The sequence below is a fragment of the Hesperophylax consimilis genome, chromosome 7, assembly GCF_061612785.1.
Source record: "Hesperophylax consimilis isolate HC1 chromosome 7, BYU_Hcon_1.0, whole genome shotgun sequence".
NCBI classification, from domain to species: Eukaryota; Metazoa; Arthropoda; class Insecta; order Trichoptera; family Limnephilidae; genus Hesperophylax; species Hesperophylax consimilis.
The window spans coordinates 28,818,940-28,839,818 of NC_142842.1; the positions used below are offsets into that span (position 1 = coordinate 28,818,940).

The 20,879-nt window shown below is 38.3% G+C and overlaps 1 protein-coding gene across 1 annotated transcript; it reads left to right on the forward strand.

Moving 5' to 3' along the window:
* Positions 1-689: 689 nt before the first annotated feature.
* Positions 690-20,608, forward strand: vir (VIR_N domain-containing protein). The gene is made up of 10 exons (XM_089633401.1): positions 690-777; positions 871-1,037; positions 3,659-3,953; positions 4,196-9,144; positions 9,764-10,021; positions 10,455-10,629; positions 11,492-11,729; positions 12,724-12,828; positions 14,121-14,260; positions 18,056-20,608. Exons 2-10 carry the CDS (start codon positions 981-983, stop codon positions 18,130-18,132), a joined length of 6,294 nt encoding a protein of 2,097 aa, XP_089489527.1. The 5' UTR covers positions 690-777; positions 871-980; the 3' UTR covers positions 18,133-20,608.
* Positions 20,609-20,879: the final 271 nt, after the last annotated feature.

A 20,879-nucleotide genomic window follows, 5' to 3' on the forward strand; every position in this document is an offset into this window, starting at 1 on the left:
AGCTGCTGCAGCGAGAGAGTCCACCGCATCCACCAACAGTGCCAGCACGAGGTTCGTCATTCGTCCAGGTGTGTGTCTGCTGCTAATAAAGCGCTGACACCTCAGATAGATAAGAGACCCTGGCAGCACTGCTGTGACGTTCGGCGAGTCCATCATTCATTTCCATGTAACCCTGTTCCTGGTGATTGTTGAAGTGGTGCATTCTGCCCGCAATAAAAAGCGACGGGATAATAAATTACCATGAGCTTAGCAAAACACTTGCCTTCAGAGTTTCCGAGAATTCGGTTGAAAACATCTGGGGTGCATTTACCGATCGACGTTTGTTTCGAATATATTTAAAAAATGTATTTATAATTATATTTAAAAATATCTAGCCTAAGATCTATTTTTGTGCTTTTTAAAATAATGAGATGCACATAAATAAACCCATCATGCACCTCTGCGTATTTAACACATTTTTTAACCTTCTTTGAACTCGAAAAGCTGCACGCGGTAGGCAGGTACGTTATTTTAATAACAATACTTTGAAGATTATGAAATAATAAACATTCACAAGTAGTGTTACAATAATTGAGAAGTATGGAAAACTAGACTCTATTTAAAGGCTATTGCATGACTACAAATTTTGTTTTTGTACAGCATCGATTAGTAGCGTGATTTGTGTTTTTTCCTAGCAGTCGGTAATTTGTCCAGTGACGTTTTAAAGATGTCACAACATACCCCGGTTTTTCAATGCATGTTTTTTCCGAAATCTTAAAAAGAATAAAGCGCCATAAAGTAAATAAATGTTCAATCAAAAGATATGATTAAGATTTTTCGATAGCATTTTCTTTCAAAGATTTTTATTTTCGTGTTTAAATTTATTTCAAGACACTCACGAGATGCTTACGAATCGTTACGGCTGAGCTTGTTCAATGGTTGCCCGTCCCTAAAATATATAACAAATTTGTAAATGGCAGCATGTTTTGGATGCCGCTAGTATGGGTGAATCTTCGGATTTGTTGTTCTTTGATACATTTTCACATGAATCCAGTGAGGTAAGTGATTATAAATGATTTTATGAATACTATCTATCATTTGCGATACTTAAAGTTTTAAATCGGCCAATTTTCTGACATCTGTCATTTTTCAGAAATTAGTTCACTTCTAATCGCTTTATCACTGTTTCATTCAACAATAACGTAATGTTTGTCACATTCTAACATTCTCTCATCACAAATTTGTATTGTATTCAATTAACGATTCACTTAAATCAAATTACCATAATAATTGCATACATTTCAATTTCTAATGTTTGTTAAAATATCTGCATTTTACTGTAAAATGTCGTGCCAAGGATTTAAAACCTATCTGCCAGTATTCTAAAATCCTTCATTATGTTTTCTTCTTCGCCACTATACATTTTTTCGATTTGTATTATCATTAAGATCATACAATGTAGTCAGTTTTTATGGAAACTTTTATTGATCAAATTATATCAAATTCGAAAATGAATAATTATGTTCGTTCGTATTTATATTGTTATTTTCATCAGTAATTAGATGAATTAAATATGATATATTATTCTCCTACACTAGTATGTGACAATAGAATGTGGGGTTAGGAGGCTGGCGCACTTGCTGTGAAATACAGTAAAATATTACCAAACTGCACAATAAAAATGCTATTAGTGTGTTAAATATTTCCCTAGCCGCCGCACTTTTAGTAGCTACAGTTTATGGAAATTACACTTCGTTTCAACTTAATTACTACAAGAAACAATTATTTACGTCGCGAGAGATGGTAAAAGATGCATTATAATTACTTTTTTATTCAAAGTTCAAAATTTACCTTATGAAACGATCCCTTTGCCACCTTTTTGCACATTTTTAGTATGTATTGAAACTTGCGAAAGTTTCATTTCAATTCTAAAGACGTATAAATTACAATTAACCCGACGTAATAACCTAAAAACCTACTTTGTGCATGTCAAAAGTTGTTTCTTGTAATAATTGTTGAAACAAAGTTTCGACAAAACATTTCCATAATTTCGCGTCTAAAAGTGTGGCGGTTAGGTAAACAATTACCATAATTTTTTTATATTTGAAGGTAATGAAGGTAAACAAATATTCTGTTTGAATGTATTTTTACACTTCATCAGGTATTAAATCGGCAACCTCTGTGTCAAAGTCAGATGTTCATACGTCCTAAAGGCTGTAGAAATATATTATATTGTAGAAGATCAATTTGTGTGACATTTGTACCATCATAATTGTTTGTATCATACAATACTACTACATATTAATATTTTAATAGGTGGGTCGTTCGTGTAACTACCTGTTCATTGTAATCTGCTCACCTCTGTCCCGTGTGATGGTTGCCGTTGTGGCGAGTGTCCATAGATGTATAAATTTTTTAGACTGGGCATTTCGGATATCATTACTGTGCATTTTTTCCATGTGTAAAAGTGTTCGATCAAAGAGTGGGTACTCTCGACCCAATCACTTTGCCATCGAATCATGAGCGATCCAGGTCGTGTAAAATAATCGATGGACCCAGCCTAGTAAATATCTCGGTGGATAGTACGCTCGGCTAGAATCGGATAGGCCGAGTACAATACTCTCACAGGGTAACTGACTTACTTCCTTTTCAACACCAGTTATGACTATGCTCTAAATCTTCAACAGAATCTGATAAGAGAATAGGTTAGGTTTATTGTTTGTTTGTTGGTTCATTCGTTTTTTCTTCACTTTTCTCCATGTTCTGTTTTATCATGGAACCCAGATACTCCGCTTTCGGAGTATCTGGGCCGAAGGCTTGGAATAAACTCCCTCCGGAACTAAGATCCATAACAAGTCCAACAGAATTCAGGTCTAAACTGAAAACTTACCTTTTTGAGCTGTCGTACCCTTAAATTAAATATACCATTCCTAAGAGAAAGTCCAGTTGTATTCAATTTTTCAATAAAGTCCTTAATCCTGTATCTAAATTCCGCCAATAAACAATTCGATAATGTTAATAGTGTTAATCTCAAGTGACCTACCAGGTAAGTATTGTACTGTATATTTTCTCCATAAGTAGTTAAGTAAGAACATAGATTATAAGTTTGTACAGCGCCCTTGAGGTGATTTTGCACAAAAACGGCGCTATACAAGTCATCCAATTATTATTATTATTATTATTATAACCATAAATGTTATAGTTTATCGTCATCATCGTCATCTCTAAGCAAAATTAGAATAATAAACTTTATTGGCTTTACCTTATTTAACCCCTATGCATATATTTATATTTGTAATGAAAGCTGTTTGTTTCTTAATAATAAATAAATCACAGCGCTATATCCCATATGAGATTTAGCCTCCTCAACGAATGCCGCTGGCTGCAGTCCCTTGCCATTCACCTCCGGTTCCCCACCCGTCCCGTCCTGCTCTAATCCTCTTCCACGCAGTCTACTCACTCCTTCCTCGGTCTGCCTCCACTCATCACTCCCTGCAGGGCACTTATTTGGTGGCAAGCTTTCTACATGACCAGCCCATCGCAGTATTTGGTATTTACAGAATCTTACAATGGTTACAACTCTCGCTTTACGAGTTTTTCAGTTCATGATTCGTCTTTATCGTGTAAGATCTATTTTCTTTAGCAGGATCAATGATTTAAAAAAAAAAAATTGTTGTAGGAACTAAACCTAGACCTCGTCCAGTTCCCTAAGCCTGTTTATGTGTCGGAGGTGCGCATCATCCCGTTGGGGGCGCGTGTGCAGGGGGACTTCCCGGGAGGCGTGCGGCTCGGGGCCACCAACCCCACGCAGTTCCACATTGACTTTTTCGTCAATGACCTCGGCAAGCCCGGCGCCTCCACCTTCCAGACCCTCGGCAGTCTGGACTACTGTCAGAATGGCCGCATTCACATGGACTGCCAGGTGTCGGCCGAACAGCCCCGCCAAATCCCCACTGATGGACTCGTCTTGAGAGGTAATCACCTATTATTTCTTTCACTTCTTGTTGGGATCCCTTTTATCAACTTCTTCTCAACAACTTAGCACAAGTAAATGATTAGGGGGTGGGATCATCAAACAGTTGGGAACATGGTGGTTCCTTTCTAATTTTATGTAATGTATTGATGTAGTGATTATGATTACTTTTAGATATTTAATTTGCATTTAAGACGCTGATTTGGATGTAGTGGCGATTTTTCTAAGTATTGATTCTTCTAGGTTGGTACTCTACAATAACCTTGGCGGTGTATGGCAGCATCACCAAGAGCATAGCGGAGCCGGTGGTAGGGGCGGGAGAGGCTGTGGTCCGCGAGGTCCCCGTGCCCCCGCGCATCCAGACCCCCCCACCCACCCCCGCATGGCCCGAGCTGGGGCCCGCCGCAGAGGTGTACCCGCCTGTGACCTACACCCAGGAGGAATACGAACAGCCAGTCTATCCCCCGGAGTACTACAGCAGAGATGCCCCTAAAGACCCCCGAGCCTATCTGCACTCGGGTGAGGGTGATGGCCACTGGGATAGGAGAGACGATAAGGACAGACGAGAGATCAGCAGAGATAGAGATGGCGCAAGACCAAGGGAAAAGGAACGAATGAGACACAACTCCTTAGGCAGAGACGGAGGACGCACTCGCTCCAGATCTATAGAGCGTGTACGCAGTAGAGATTCTCCCCGTTATTCTCGATCTCGAAGTCGGGACAGAGATTACCCATCAACTCGGGTAGCTGGAAGGGACGAATCCTACCGCAGAGATGACTCCCGCAGCCCAGGGTACCGAGACCGGGAAAAGGATTGGGACCGATCATCCTACAAGAGAGATGAATACCGCAGACACAGAGCTCCTTCTTATGAACGATCGAGAGGAGGCTCTTACGAAAAGAGAGGTTCATCCTTTGAAAAGCGAGCTCCCTCTTATGAGCGGAGGGCTACTTCTTACGAGAAGCGAGCTCCTTCCTATGAAAAGAGAGCTAGTTCCTATGAGAAAAGAATGTCTCCTTATGAACAGAGGGCATCGTCTTTCGAAAAAAGAGATCCCACTTACGAGAAACGGTATGATAAAAGAGGACCTTCTTACGATAGACAAGACATTGGCTATGACAGAAGATCCCGCTCACCTTGTCGGGAGGATCCGAGGAAGAGGCCCCGGACACCCCCCATCGACCTCCCCAGGCGGCCCCACACCCCTGAAGAATCGAATGCCTCTTTGGATGAAGTGCGTTTGAGCCCCGGATCGTCTAATTCAGTTGTTTCGGATGAGTGTGTCATGGAATACGGTCACAACGGAAAACCCATCAAAGGCAAAGAAGTTCCTCCTCACAAGGGGTATAAAATTCACAAGGTAGATGATAAAGTGCATGCACCGAGCCATAAACAAGCCAACAGTTACATTGATCCCCAACACCTGAACATTCAGACTATTAAGGTTATAGATGGCCAGTCTTCTCCCGCCCAGAAGATCGGTACTCCGCTAGACTCTCCTTGCCCACCACAAGATGATAGTGTCTCTATAGATGTAGAACAGTTTGAACCTATTCTGTCTGATGAGGATATCTGCGATGACTTTGATGGGCCATTTGGTGACTTGGAATACGATGCTGGTGAATATTGCGGAGTAGAAGATATCTTGAAGTGCTACAACCCTTTCAGAGCCGAATGGCAGAAGTACGTGGCAAACAATAAGTCCCCTGTCTATCTGGCTCCTGATTTGGAGAATAAAAAACATGTAATGAATTGTTCCGTAGCCGAGTTATGCGCTTTGAATACTGACTTTCAAAAGTTGCTTGAAATTATAGAGGAATATAAGAAAGCTGAAGACAAGTTTTTACCTGGCAAGTTCATGGAACTCTTAACGGACGCCAAGGAGGAATGGGTTCACATCTGTGAACAATTGCCCCTATTGATTAACAACATAACAAGTGAAAGTGACATTTTACTAAGGATTTTCAAAGAGGTTGACTGTAAAGATTTGTCGCCTATCAGTTTCCAAAGTGTTTTGAATTTTACGTTGAATTTCTGCCGAGTCGGTTTAGACTATGAACTTGCGCTGTCTCAAACCCAAGCCACCTATAAAATAAGACATATTAAATGCGGAATTCGGCTGATAGAAGCACTCTGCTCTCACAAGTTCTCTGGAGATGTGGTCATTATGTTACTCAAAAATAATGTTGATGTGTTTGCTCGTCTTTTCCAACTGTACTCTAAAAACTATATGGCGCTCAGCATTAAGCTGATGATTCTGAAAGCGCTGGATTCTTGTCTAGCTTCGGAACTCGCTATAGAACATTTCTTGAGCAAGAATTTTATTCAACATGTCGATACCTCTGACAATAAGTCAAAGATCAAAATGGATACTAATTCCCATGAAATGCAATTAAAGAATGGCTATCAAATATTAATTTATATGTTAACTAAAAATCCTTTATCCAGGGTTAAATTTGCTATCAATTCTTTGATTAATAAACTGAATATTTATGAACTCATGAAGAAGTTACGGGAAACTATTCTTAGTCTTAGCAAAATGTCTGAAAACTACAGTGAGGGTGTGCTAGAGATTCCGGAAGCTGAAATAGAACTCATCATCAATTCTTTGGAAGAGATTCTGAGCATTTACAGAAAGGGCTCATTCGAGTTATCTCAGCCCAGGAGATTCCTGCCGGTGTCTGCACAGTTTGAGATCAACAAGAGTTCCATGAGTAATGTCTTGCTAGACTTTTTCCAAATACACAACTTATTGGAAACGTTCCTGTTTCTACTGACTTGCCCACTCACGTACAATTACCCTGTGATCACCAATCCTATCTACGAACTTATCTCTAACCTGGTCAACTGCCACGAAGGACTTATCTATTTATTTGACAACATAAGAACAAGCGAGATGCTCTTCAGGTGTCTACTGCAGCCGTTCACCCAGCAGAGTGAAGACGATCAGGCCATCATTCTTCAAGACGTCGGAAATTGCTCCACTCTCCAACAGTTAGGTCTGGAAATGGCCTACAAGCTCCAGGCCATGTATTACATCAATGCCATATTTGATATTCAATCAGCCAACACACCCAACGAATCCGAATTAGTGGAGAAACTTCACGGACTGTATTGTTTGGGATTTGGATGTATTGGAAAAGTTGCTTTGGCCAGTGTACTCAGCATGGGTGACAACATTCAGTGCCTTTTGAATGTGTTTGAGAAAGACATCCACATGAAGCAATCTGAAAAGGATGAACTGAAACCGACTAAACAAAAATCTCCGTCCAAAAACTATGCGGTGGATTTAACAGTTTCCACGGTACAGTTTTCTTCTGATGTCAACTTTTTGAAGAAATACGGAAGAAGAATATTGAATATTGCAAAAAAGTATGACATATACGAACAAAGCATTTCTTCTAATTTGCAAGAAGTGTTACCGTTCTTAAAACCACTAGAAAAGTCTAACATATTTTCATATGACAATGTCAATGATCTGGTTGATGTGATGAAAGCTTCCATGGAACGTGCCACTTCAGCTCCCGGGGACCTGATCACTTGCTTGAGGATTCTGAGATACTTGGGCATCCCCGAATACGAGAACAAGAAGATGCTCTTGAATGAGATGGGGCGCCTAGAGTACTTTGAGCTCAAGTACAAATACATGATAGTTCAGTTGTCTGCTTTAGATGGAGTTGTTCTTATTGTTTCTATTCTAGAGAAGCTCTGCAGCTATTTTGAGCAGCCAAGTTTGCATACGGCTACATTTGTTTCTGTACATGGCTTGCATATTGCCAACGTAGTGTTACCATGTCTGGAGTTATTAAACAAAATGCTCACCTACGTCATCCAGTGTAGAAATACTAAATTCAAGGATTTGACCGCTATTCCCGTGATTCTGCAAACATTTAACCTGATGCATTCATATGCCACCACGGCTATTGGCTACAAGTTGGCCCAGAAGGCGTGTAAGGAAGCCATTGACACTCTGCTGAGCTATACGCAGCCTATCGCCGAAGATGCATCGGAGAATGAACTAATACACAAGTCGCTTTGGACTTTGTTATGCAGTGAGATAATTAAATACATCCAAATTGCTCCGTACACGTTCATTCCTGGATTGCTGATATTTTCGGAAATGTTGCCTCTGCCGCTGCCGATTCAAACCAAATTCACGCTGAATGAAGGAGAACTATCGAACATGGTGAGCAACAGGAAGCTGTGGTCTGGCCATTTGCACACCCTCTCAACCAACATCACGGAAATGATTCACGTCATCTGCTTGTCGGCCTGCCAGCCCGTCATACAACTGCTGAGGAGAGTCTGCATTCAGCTCAGTGACCTCGCCTCCAACACGGCCATGTGTGTCACCAGGGCCGTCATGGACCTTCTCCTCACGCAGGTACTGGGAGATAACACACTCTCCGTTCACCCACGAGAGCCTGCCAATTTCAATGTGGCCAGATTATTGAATTTCCTGGCTTGGCTCGTAACCCACGCATCCATCAAGTCCACCTTCCTCCACCTGGTGCGGCAAACCTTCACCATTCCGAGATCGGAAGACCGCTACTGGTTAATAATGCCGGTTCTGTGTAATTTGCTAACAATTTCCAGTGATCTACCATCCCACGTGCAGTCTCAGGACTTTGTTGTGAGTATCTTCAACAATTTGTGCGACTCGGAAAACTCGCTCCTCACTCACATTGAAACCAACCCCATGATCAAAACTGAGGTTCACGAAGACGCCAACGAGAGTGGTAAAATGACAATGTCTTCGGAAGTTTACCTAGCTAATGCCTTGCCGCCGAAAGATACTATAATTTCGATTGTAAATGCTACTTTCGAGTACATATCGAGTGACAATAGTTCAGTAAATGTAATTGCATCAATAATGAGAATTTACTTTCTCCTGACGGAGCATGATTATGGATTCTATTATTTCAAGATGTGTTTAGAGAAGAATAAGCAAGTGTTTGTGCAACTGTTTACCAAGATAGTGGGTGGTTTGGGGAAGGAGTCTCCAGAATGTGTGACGACGTTCCTGGAGCTACTGAAGATCTTGCAGCTCACCCAGGATGACCTGGAGGGGACCGAAGGGATGCAATTCTCTCCGAGGACCAGTTTCCTGACTATCCATGAAGTAGCTGATATCATCGGGTGGAACAAGAGTGACAATCACCCAATCACTATTTTGGAATCTTTCCTAAAGGTAAAAATATTTATTTATTTTTTAAATAATATTTTATGTTGCACTGGAGTGTTCTGAGCTGTCACTCTTCACACATAACATTTTTTTTTCACAAAATGATCCCGCCAAATTCAAACCAGGAAGTTATTGAATATTTGCCTGCTCATTGATCCAGATCAGCAGTATATTGTAATGATTACATTATTGGCATTGGGTCGGTAAGGGTAAGGAATCGACATAAACAGAAGACTAAAGTTCGCTACAGTTTGCAGACTTTTCTGCGCAGGGTCTTCGGTTTATGTTGATTCTTTACCCTTACCGATCCAATGGGATCACAGGGTTTAGTGTAACTATGTATTTCAATTTACTCTCCTCATTAACCATTTGATTAACTATGCACTGGTGATAATATTAAATTGCTTAGGTGTACTACATAAAACATTTATTGCACTTCTATTCTTAAAGATATACTTAACTAACCAAATAACTAAGTAACCATCATGCTGTTTCGCCGAAGGGTTGGGCAGACTCAACAGTCTGTCTCAGCACACTCTCCTTCCTTCATCCACATTCATACGTCAACTCAAACACACTCTTTTGTTATTCTAATGATTTAAAGTATAATTTATTTAAATTGTAGAGCCACAATGAAGAGGAGCTCCTATCGCATGTGCGCCAGCTCCTGAGTTCACTCCGTGAGGCCAGCTCCCCCCAGAGCGCGGCTGAGCCCCCGCCGGTGCCCCCGCCCCTACTGCCACCTGCTCAGACCCTGACCACGCAGTTTGCGGGGCGCTCGCTGTGGGCGCAGGGGGACGCGCAGGACGAGAGGTTGGGCTCCGCCTACTGGTTAGGCGTGTCCCTGAACCAGATTGAGGATGATACGGCCGAAGCAGAGATGGTAACCTTATACAATTTAGCATTTTCTCCTCTGAAACTTTTTCAACCTACAAAATTATAAATATCTTTGATACATTATGTCCATGATTATATCCTTACAGAAAATTTTTATCTAAATCTGATAAATTTGTGTAACATTTTTTAAATCAAGGTAATCGCCAAACTCAAACAGCAAACCTAAACTGCAGTAGCGCGGGCCCTGTAAAAGATTGTTTTGAGATTACAGACATTTATCTGAAGATATATTAGATAGAAAAACCATAGTAATACTGCTACTGTATTTTGCTCTACAAAAATGTATTTATTTATTTAGTACAGCAAATCATTTCATATTAAAATGAGAAAGAATGTCCTAATAGTCAGTTTTAATAATTGTTTCTTTCCTTATGTTATGTAGGTGCTTGTATTAAAATGAAATGTTTGCCTCACCCCAGATACCCTGCGACCTGACAGAGGTGAGCCGTCTCTATCTGCCTGATGGCACTAACCTGGGCCTGGAGGCTGAGCGCTTGCTCCACCTGCCCCCTGTGCCCCCGCGGCCACCGCAGGACTCGCAGCCCATGTTCAGAACCAAGAGGCTGCATGTGCCCCGCGACAAGAGGCCTTATGGTAGGTTACTTCTTTATTCTTTCCCTCCGTGCAAAAACATGCTTCCGTGCTCCCATGATGTAATGCAGCGTTACTGTAGGAGTTTTGGATCTTATTACCCATTTCTATGTCGAAATATTAAAAGTTTATAAGTATGATAAAATATGTGTTTTAGGATTACCTACCTGTTTAAAGATATATGGATTTTAGATACAATAAATTGAAGGGTAAGGACAAAGGAAAAATCATTGTCAAGTTTTTTACGCAGCCAGAAATTTGCTTGTCATTTTAAAAAGGACTTGTAATTAGTTAGCATATTTTATTTTCGTGGACCAAATAGGGATTATAACAATGGAAGTTGCCTGTGTACTGTTGGATTAATTTATTAAGGAATCACGGAATGGGAGACTGTTGCGCCGCCTCCTCGCTCCGCACAACTTGGTTTTCTCCACTTTCCTTGATTAGCTGGTCTATCAATTTGAATGTCTATGTAAAACTCCTCCATAGGTACCTTATGTTACAGCTGTCACAGTGCCTGTGTCCATATGTACATTTGAACGCCGTATCAGCAATGTGATGCTTTGAGGAATGCGAGAAGAGGTCAAATTTTGTATTACAAGTAGCTCTGTATTACAGACAACCACAATAGCTGGTATCAAGGGTTGATACGGCTATTGATGCCGATTTCTTGTCGAATCTTCTGTAGTTACGATCGCGTGCAAACGGTTAATGAAAGATCATAAACATAAAAACAGGAAAGATTTATTATTTTAATCTTTTCTTTAAATATTATTATTTTCTGTGTAATGTATCATTATTGAATGCACTGTGTTTCTTTATTAAATACAACTATCGTATAGTACAAAACCCTCTTCCTTAACAGTATCACCTGCGCGCGGACGTGGAGGCGTGTCCCAGTCGCCGTTGCAGGGCTCCACCATGGGCAGCATGATGGCCAGCCCGGCGGCCCCGCGCCCACCCATGGACGCCTTCCGCTCACGCCCGCCCAACACCTCGCGCCCTCCCTCGCTGCACGTGGATGATTTCCTGGCCCTGGAAGGGTGCGGGGCGCAGCCCACAGGGCCCACGGGGTACAACAAACTGCCTGCTCTTCCCGCCAGGTTATTATTATTTAATGCGCAGGCACCATTCTGCTGATGCGCTCATATCTGATTTCACAATAAGTTTATCCTTTCTTCTCTTTAAATAAGAATTCAATCGAGCTTTAAATTGGTTTATATTAGTAGCATCGATGACATGTTGTGCAAGTTTGTTCCTTGCTTCCACTACACTATTTGCAAGGAAGTATTTCCTAGGATTGGATGCAAAAGTTAATTTTTTTAGAGACATTCACATTTTTGTTGGTGGTAAAGATGTCTTGGATGTCAGGGCAATTGTAATGTCCTAGATAAAATTTTGAAAGTTTCAATCACGTCACCTCTTTCTCTTCTTTCTTTTAACGTTTTTTAATTAAGTTCCTAGAATCTATCTTAATATTCTCACTTTAGATCAGAGGTTCCCAAAGTGGTTTATATGGACCCCCAGGGGTCCATATCGGCTTGCTGGGGGTCCGTGTCAGCGAGAAAACAATTAAGGGGTCCACCAGATTCAAATGGCAGTTCATACGAGCGGACTCCCATTTACATCAAGTCGTAAACATTCAGGAGTTCCGTAAATGACACAATACACCTAAAACAGTTTACGTAATACTAATAATAGACTGAGAAATTACTTATTTTATATTTCGTCAAATTGTTTTGAGGTATATAAATAGAGTCTACGTTCCTTTTCTTGTCAGAATTAATATATTGAAGCAAAACATTGCACATTGCACGGAAGCCGAGAATTTTTTATTTTTTTTAAAAGAAAGACAAACATTCCCAGATTACGAATAACCTGACAATATTTGAAAATCTCCTACTACCACCACAGTAAGCGGAAAATGCTGCTTGTGTTGTGATGGAGGACTCAGCCAGCCAAGGAATTGAAAACACTACGCCTGGGTGGGACCCAAAATGCGATGTCAACTCATCCATTGACCAGTCAAATATAAAAATATCATGTGTGTTTGTTTACCAATAAGTAATGATTGTAAATGTAATTACCATTTTGTAGAGGAGGCCGCGGCATGAGATCTCGAGGCGGCGCTACGTTCAAGGACTGTGGTAGGTTTGCTTCCTCCACTCCCTCAAACATCATGATGTACAACAATAGCAACAGGTGAGAACTCCTATTTTGCTAATACATATCAGGAATGCAGGGTAAACTATTGTCACAGTAAGGCCCAATGTCCACGGAGGCGTATCTTCATAGACGCTTCAAAATGTATAGTGCCGCTTGGGTTCTAGAAGCGTACATTTTCTCTCATTTACAATGTCATCAAATATTTCCATTTTCTTCAACAAAGTGTATGCAGCGATACAAATGTATGACATGTAGGACGATGGGCGTCATTAGCTTGCATTGCCGAACATCGAGAGAGCTCCCTAGCTATCAGAGTGCCCGCATTTGTCACCATACTTTGTGTCAATGTCATCATTGATACAAGGTTTTATCTATGTTTTCGATGATTAGTCAATTTTTGCTGGCACCCTCGCAGTCGGCAATGACTTTTCATAGTTGACATAGACTATTTTTATTTTTTATTATAGGAGACTGTTGACGTATGGTTCCCGTGAGCACTTAGGCCACTGGCCAATTGTGCTATCTCCCATTTTACCTAATTTCTTTAACAGTAATCTGTTCCTTTTTATAAAGTTCACCATGGTTGTCATTGGATATGTGGCTATGTCTTCTGGTTCTACAATGTGTCTTCCCAGGTATCCGAGCCTTGTTCCCAACAGTGCGAGACGTTGGCGCCAAAGGTGAATTGGAGTCTCTTCATCCTCTTCACATTTCCTGCATCTGTTGGTGTTTTCCACTCCCAACAACTGCTTGTGTCTCCTGAGATGGCAGTGTCCCGTTAGTAGTACTACCAGTTCTCTCAGCGAGTTAATGTCCATATTGAGTAGTTGTCTGTTTCGCCTTGGGTCTGGTCTGTTTGTGAGTGCTTTGGATTGCCTCATTCCGGGTGCCCTTACCCATTCCTACCAGTGCCGGGATTTGACCCACCTTTCAATATGTATTTTGGTGTGGCAAGCTGCTACTCTTACGGCTGGATTGGATCCCGCAAGTGGTGCTTTCGCCCCTTTCCTTGCTAGTCCATCAGCCGCTCATTCCCGCTCGTTCCCGCCCGATGCTGATGAACACAAGAAGGAGTCGTAGAAGCGACCCATTCTCATGTGACAAATGGCATTGGGGTCAAAGGATCAATGACGCTTGTTCCTCTTAGAGAATCTTCCATTAAATATCGATAGAACAAGGACATCACTCCCACCTGACATCTCTGATCGAAAGACTGCATTCCAAATGTTAAGATATAAACTGATTTGATCTCGGAGAAACAGATTTTTACCGTGTTTTGTCAACATTGTCATGTTCACAGTATTAAAATAGTTTATGATGTTTTTTAGGCGTGGGCGGGGCTCATGGGGCATGGGCGGGGTGACGGGGGGCTCGGGGTCGGCGGAGGACTCCCCGCCACACTTTGGCCGCAACAACTCTCAGCATTTCCAGCCGCCCATGATGCAGCACAACACCAATCAGTATTCTGGTTTGTTCCTCACTTTTTACTCAATTATTATCGACTTTTTAAGAGAGTTTTTATTTCAGTGAAACTCTTTTACATATACGCTTTTCCATGGGAAAAAGAACTTCTCTTGTTGGATAAATTGAATCATGTTTTACTTTCAGTCTTCAAGTGTCTGAAAAAATAACTTCTTAAGCATGAAAACTACTTACGTGGGAACTTCACAAGGAGGTTTCACTGTTATTTTACATTTTTCATGTATTTTTCTTCGTTTGTTGACGTGGTTGCAACTCCAGGACGCTCATCGTCATTAACATCTTCTCGGCCTTCTGTAAAGCGCTTGTACCACTTATAAACACTTTTTTTGAGACAAAGTAGACTCGCCGAATGCCACAGTCAACATTTTAAGTGCATTGGAGCACTTAATTCCATTTTTAACGCAAAATTTAATACACATTCTTTGATCCATTTTTTTCAAAAGTAAAAAATCAAAGAACACACAAAAACATGACTAACCTTTCCAGTTGTCAAAAACAAACCACTAATCCAAAATGACTGATAATGCTCACATATGTGTACCAACATAACAAAAAAAAATTCAATAATTGAATGTACACAGCCTACGAAAATTCAAAATTCACCTTTTCTTTTGAACAAACCTCGTATATGTAAAAATATGTATAAAAATAATTCATAAAGAATAAAATCCTTTAAAAAAAATTATAACCGTGTGTCTCGTATGAGAGAGATGGCATGAAAGCGATACAACTATAGGTGGCGATGGGTAAATTCCTAGGAATTTATTTTTGGGGAATAAAGTGCAGAATATTGCTGGAATTCTCATATAAATGGTGACATTGCTATGAGGTTGTGTCCTACAGTTAAATTTGTCTCGTGTGACGTCACTATTTTTATTTTTTAAAAGAAAGACAAATATTCCCAGGTTACGAATAACCTGACAATATTTTAAAATCTCCTACTACCATCAAAATAAGTGGAAAATGTTGCTTGCGCCCTGATGGAGGACTTAGCCAGCCGAGGAATCGAACACACTACGCCTGGGTGGGACTCATACGCAATGCCAACTAAGCCACTGACTTTGAATTAACTCATAACTTCGTCATTTTTGGAGATATCGAAAAACTAATTTTCCTGTCATTATAACTTATTAAATATAATACATTTTCATCAAAAAAAGAAAACCTAATTCAAAATAACTTTCTTAGTGAAAAAATAATTTCCGACTTTGGGGAATTTATATTGGGTCAGGGAATATTCCCGGATGCATATTACTAACTGTAGGTATATAAAGAGTCTACATAGTTCTCCGCTCTTTCTTCTTTATCACCTATTTCCATGATAATAAAGTGTTAATTTATTTTAAATTGTGTGTTTCGGGTAAATTAGGCGTAGGAAAATATCACGCATTCTAGGGTTCCTTGAAAAAGTCAATCGCTGCTTTACCGGCTGCAGGAGTAGTTTCCCTATTGGCCGACAGAGCGCACCTCTGACGGCATAATAGCGAATAATTTAATTTGAAATAATTCATAACAAATACGTACAATTTCATCTATTCTAACCACCAAACTACCGTTTTAATACTCATTTTAAAAGTAAACAAACATTTGATTCAACTTAATGACAATAAAAAACAACTCATTGCATTTACGATTTTTAAAAATATTGTTATATATTATTTACGTAAATAATAATTTCGCCCCATTTTACACAACACGGATATGAAGTAAAATTAGCCAACAAATCTCTAATCTGACAAGTACTTATTTGTTTAATAAAACAATTATTTTGCCAGGTGTATATATTTATAGACCGGTCAGTGGTTGAGTGGGCATAGCGCTTGGGTCTCATCCGAGCGTCGCGTGTTCGATTCCTCGGCTGGCTAAGTCCTCCATCACAACACAAGCAACATTTTCGGCTTTCTGTGGTGGTAGTAGGAGATTTTCAAACATTGTTGGGTTATTCGTAACCTGGGAATGTTTGTCTTTCTTTTTAAAAAAAAAAAAAAAAAAAAAAAAATATATAATATATATTAATTTGCCTTTACCCACTTAGGAAATAATTCGGGTTCTGGCAGGTTAGGTTAGGTTAGGTTAGGTTAGGTTAGGTTAGGTTAGGTTAGGTTAGGTTAGGTTAGGTTAGGTTAGGTTAGGTTAGGTTAGGTTAGGTTAGGTTAGGTTAGGTTAGGTTAGGTTAGGTTAGGTTAGGTTAGGTTAGGTTAGGTTAGGTTAGGTTAGGTTAGGTTAGGTTGGGTTATTATAGGTTAGGTTGGGTTAGGATATGTTAGGTTTGGTTGGGTTATTATTTATTAGTTATTAGTTATTATTTATTATATTGTTAGATTGGGAAAGGTTAAGTTAGGTTAGGTTGGGTTATTATAGGTTAGATTAGGATAGGTTAGGTTAGGTTAGGATAGGTGTGGTTGTGTTAAGTTAGGATGGGTTATGAAAGGTTAAGTTGGTTTTTTTTTAATACAAAAATATTTATAAAAACTTGCCTTAATACACTTATTTTAATAAATAACGGTTTTTATTAACACAAAATATTATTTACATAAATAATAATTTCTCACCATTTTGACAGACCAATAAAAATATGGAGCACAGCACAAGCTAGAAACGCTTCGTTGATTGTAAAATTAGCCAACAAATCTCTAATCTGACATTACTTATATGTATAATTAATTGTACATGTACTTATGTGTATAATAAAATGATAACTTAGGTTAGGTTGGGTTATATACAACCTCCACATATTTCATGAACGAGGTTCACCTCTTCAGGAGTAAGTATACACTGTAGTCAAAAATTAAATATAGATTACAATTGGAAAGAAGAAGTGGAAGGAGGGGGGAGGGGTAAGAGTGGGCGGAGTTTATCAGAATTAGTAATTACAATATCGTTAGACGGGAAAGACCAAGTGAATGGGAAAATATTTAAAAGAGGGTTTATAATTTTTTTGCTTATTAATTATTTCTGATTTTACATTGACATGTTTTCTAATTTTAAAATTATTTATTAGCGATGCTTTATATCCCGTGTGAAGTATTTTAAGACCAAAGTAATTTGTGTTTTAATAAAATAAAGTTTAATAAGATTACATTATTTCATCTATTTCCGTTGTATATCAATGCATATGTACGCAATAAAATGTAAACATTATATTTTAATAATCTATTAATTCTTCTTTGTTATAACTTTAAACTTTATTAGATACAGTAAAAGTTGTAGGTTAAGAATTACCATCAGTTTAAATTAACACATTTTAAGTAAACCGACTGCTAATCTCATCGCACAAATACGCTCCTTTTATTCATAATTACGGGTACAATTAATCAATATGTAATAATCTATTATTTCAGTCAACTTTGTTATAACTACCTTTGATTGTTGTGACAAACTATACGATATTGATTTACCTTATAGACATTGACGGTTGTAACACATATTTAAGCACTGCAAGTCCCCTATGAGCAAATTATATAAGATGCGGTAACAGTTAATATCAGTTGTAGACATGTAGTAAATAATAGTTTTTCATTTGAAATAATCCATCACTAATATGTAAAATTTCATTTATTCAAACAACTGTCATTCTTATTTTGCCTAAATTGAGCATTTTATTATCCATTAACTCCTTCCTGTTCCATGTTTTAACAATATATACTCACCCTCTCTCTGTGAATGACCTAATATCTACCTATTAAATGTAACTGTTGTTAGTATCACTTAAACTGGGCGAAAGCCCAACCAAGTGCCGCCAATGACAAAAAATTGTTTGTTAAATATGTGATATTTACAGGTAATGGAGGCGGCTGGGGACGGGGCGGTCGTGGCGGTCGCGGTCCTCGTCACACGCGCCCTTCTTTCATGCGGTAACATCCGTTCCTCAACAGGATCAGGCTTATGCCCTGAACCTGTTCATCCGACTGCCCAACCAGCCGGTATCAGTACATGACCACTACATACATCGCCGCTACAGACTGTATTACCCGACTGTAAGAACACACACAGTGTTACTGATGAGTCAGTAGCTTGCACCCTCACCATGAAGTTATTTTATGAAATTGGTCGAAGATCTTTAAACTTTGCAACGCTGGCCTTTTCAACGCAACCCATTCAATCACTCGGCACTTTATGACACAATGAATGTGTATGCATGCAGCTTCATGGATCGTATAAATATGTGACATCCATGTACGGATATTGCCGCCGATGGATCACATACGAGACAGCCACATAGAGAAGGTTAAAGAATATAACTTATTCTATGTCACAACTTATCACAACCAAGTTTCTTCAAGGGTTGATTATCATAGATCATATCAGTTTCTTTGAGGAAAATTTTGTACATATTATCATCAATCAAAATGGTTTCTTCAAAGTTCAAGCTATCACAGATCAAATCAGTTTCTTCAACGGTCAAGCTTGCTTCACGACTCAAATTGGTTTTGGTGGATCAATCATGCATTATCACGGGGAAGGCATATTAAATAGTCATGGTCGAAAATAAAATTGGTAAAAACATTGGGTATTGTGGTTAGTGCTATGTGTAAAATTATGCTGCACTTATTAATAAGAGTGTTTCCAAAATAGATTGCTAAAAAAACACAGTATGTTGGTAATTTTGTGACACGTTAGAATTGAGTTGAATAATTATTTCCTATTGCTGAAAATAATGATTCTGAACGTTAATCGGAGTGTTATTGTAAAAAAAAAAAATCGGGTACTTAAAAATGTTTTGGCAATGCAATTTAACAAAATGAACAAAACCATTTTTTGATCAGTTCCTGCTATTTAAACAGACTATGAACAAATAATTACGATTGGGTTTTCCGTACTGAACTTTTTGTGAACCGTTTTAAATAACAGTTTGAAACTTTATTCATTTGCAAAACTTTAATAAACCCAATCTTACAAATGAAATTAAAATTTATAAACTAGATGATTCAATCGGTTAATGTTATTATGTTGGTAAGGGAATATTGTGACTGTGACTAAGCAAATTGTAAATGTGTTCAGAGACATTGTTTTTTTATTTCTCTTTTAAACATTTTAGACATGACAAAAGTGAGTCTAGTGATAATGAAAAACAAAATGTATTAATCTATCAATTGGTGTGAATTTCAGTAGATTATTTAGATATTGTTTAAATTATTGACTACAAATTTAATAAATGTATCAAAGGTCAGTAAAATGTGAAATGTTTGTATTTAAAATTAAATGTATGTCAGTTAGCTCATTTTTTCTAGCTATCGAGGTAGATTTCCTTTCAATTATGAAATATCTTCTTGTTAATATATAAACTGCATTGTTTATGCGTGTTACGCTACTGTCATCAAATAATGTTGTTTCGCTAAGTTTACATAAAATTATACATTTCTACAATTAATTGTCGTTTTCAAAGTAGATAATTGTGATCCAATGCAAGAAATTATATTTAATTAACTAAGATTGCTAGCCTGATTGGTTGAATTGAGGTTTAATTATATTTAATTAACTAAGATTGCTAGCCTGATTGGTTGAATTGAGGTTTAATTACATTTAATTAACTAAGATTGCTAGCCTGATTGGTTGAATTGAGGTTTAATTATATTTAATTAACTAAGATTGCTAGCCTGATTGGTTGAATTGAGGTTTAATTATATTTAATTAACTAAGATTGCTAGCCTGATTGGTTGAATTGAGGTTTAATTATTTTTAATTAACTAAGATTGCTAGCCTGATTGGTTGAATTGAGGTTTAATTATATTTAATTAACTAAGATTGCTAGCCTGATTGGTTGAATTGAGGTTTAATTATATTTAATTAACTAAGATTGCTAGCCTGATTGGTTGAATTGAGGTTTAATTATATTTAATTAACTAAGATTGCTAGCCTGATTGGTTGAATTGAGGTTTAATTATATTTAATTAACTAAGATTGCTAGCCTGATTGGTTGAATTGAGGTTTAATTATATTTAATTAACTAAGATTGCTAGCCTGATTGGTTGAATTGAGGTTTAATTATATTTAATTAACTAAGATTGCTATCCTGATTGATTGAATTGAGGTTTAATTACAGATTCAATGTTGCGTAAAGTTAACGTTACATTAGAATTCTTATTCCTCCGTGGAAGCTTAGCGATTGTTGTTTTGATTATTTAAGAGTCACTGAAAAAATGAATGTTTGTCAAAATGTATGTATATTATAGGTATTCAAATTATATGACTTCCATTTGATGTTGTTTTTAATATTAGTATAATGGTGTTGAACCTAAAGGCGGCAGGATCGCAGCAACTATGCCGCTGTTTAGATATTCTGCTTCTACTGTTACTTTACCTTGAACATAACTTATCACTGTATGTAATAAATAAAGGATATTATTTAAATAAACATTCAAATTTGTTTAATTTATTTTACGCTGACATTTTATTTTAGATGAGATGATGCCGTTGCATAACTCCAATCGAAAATTGGAACCGTTAATATTGTGACGTCATATTATTGCCTAATTACATCCACCAATGAAAAACTCTAAAAGTCTATGGAATAAACTTTCAGAGTTTTTCATTGGTGTATAGTATAATAAGTAGGCACCGAATGAGAATTATTCTGTCTAAAAATTGGTATATTTAGTTTTTTT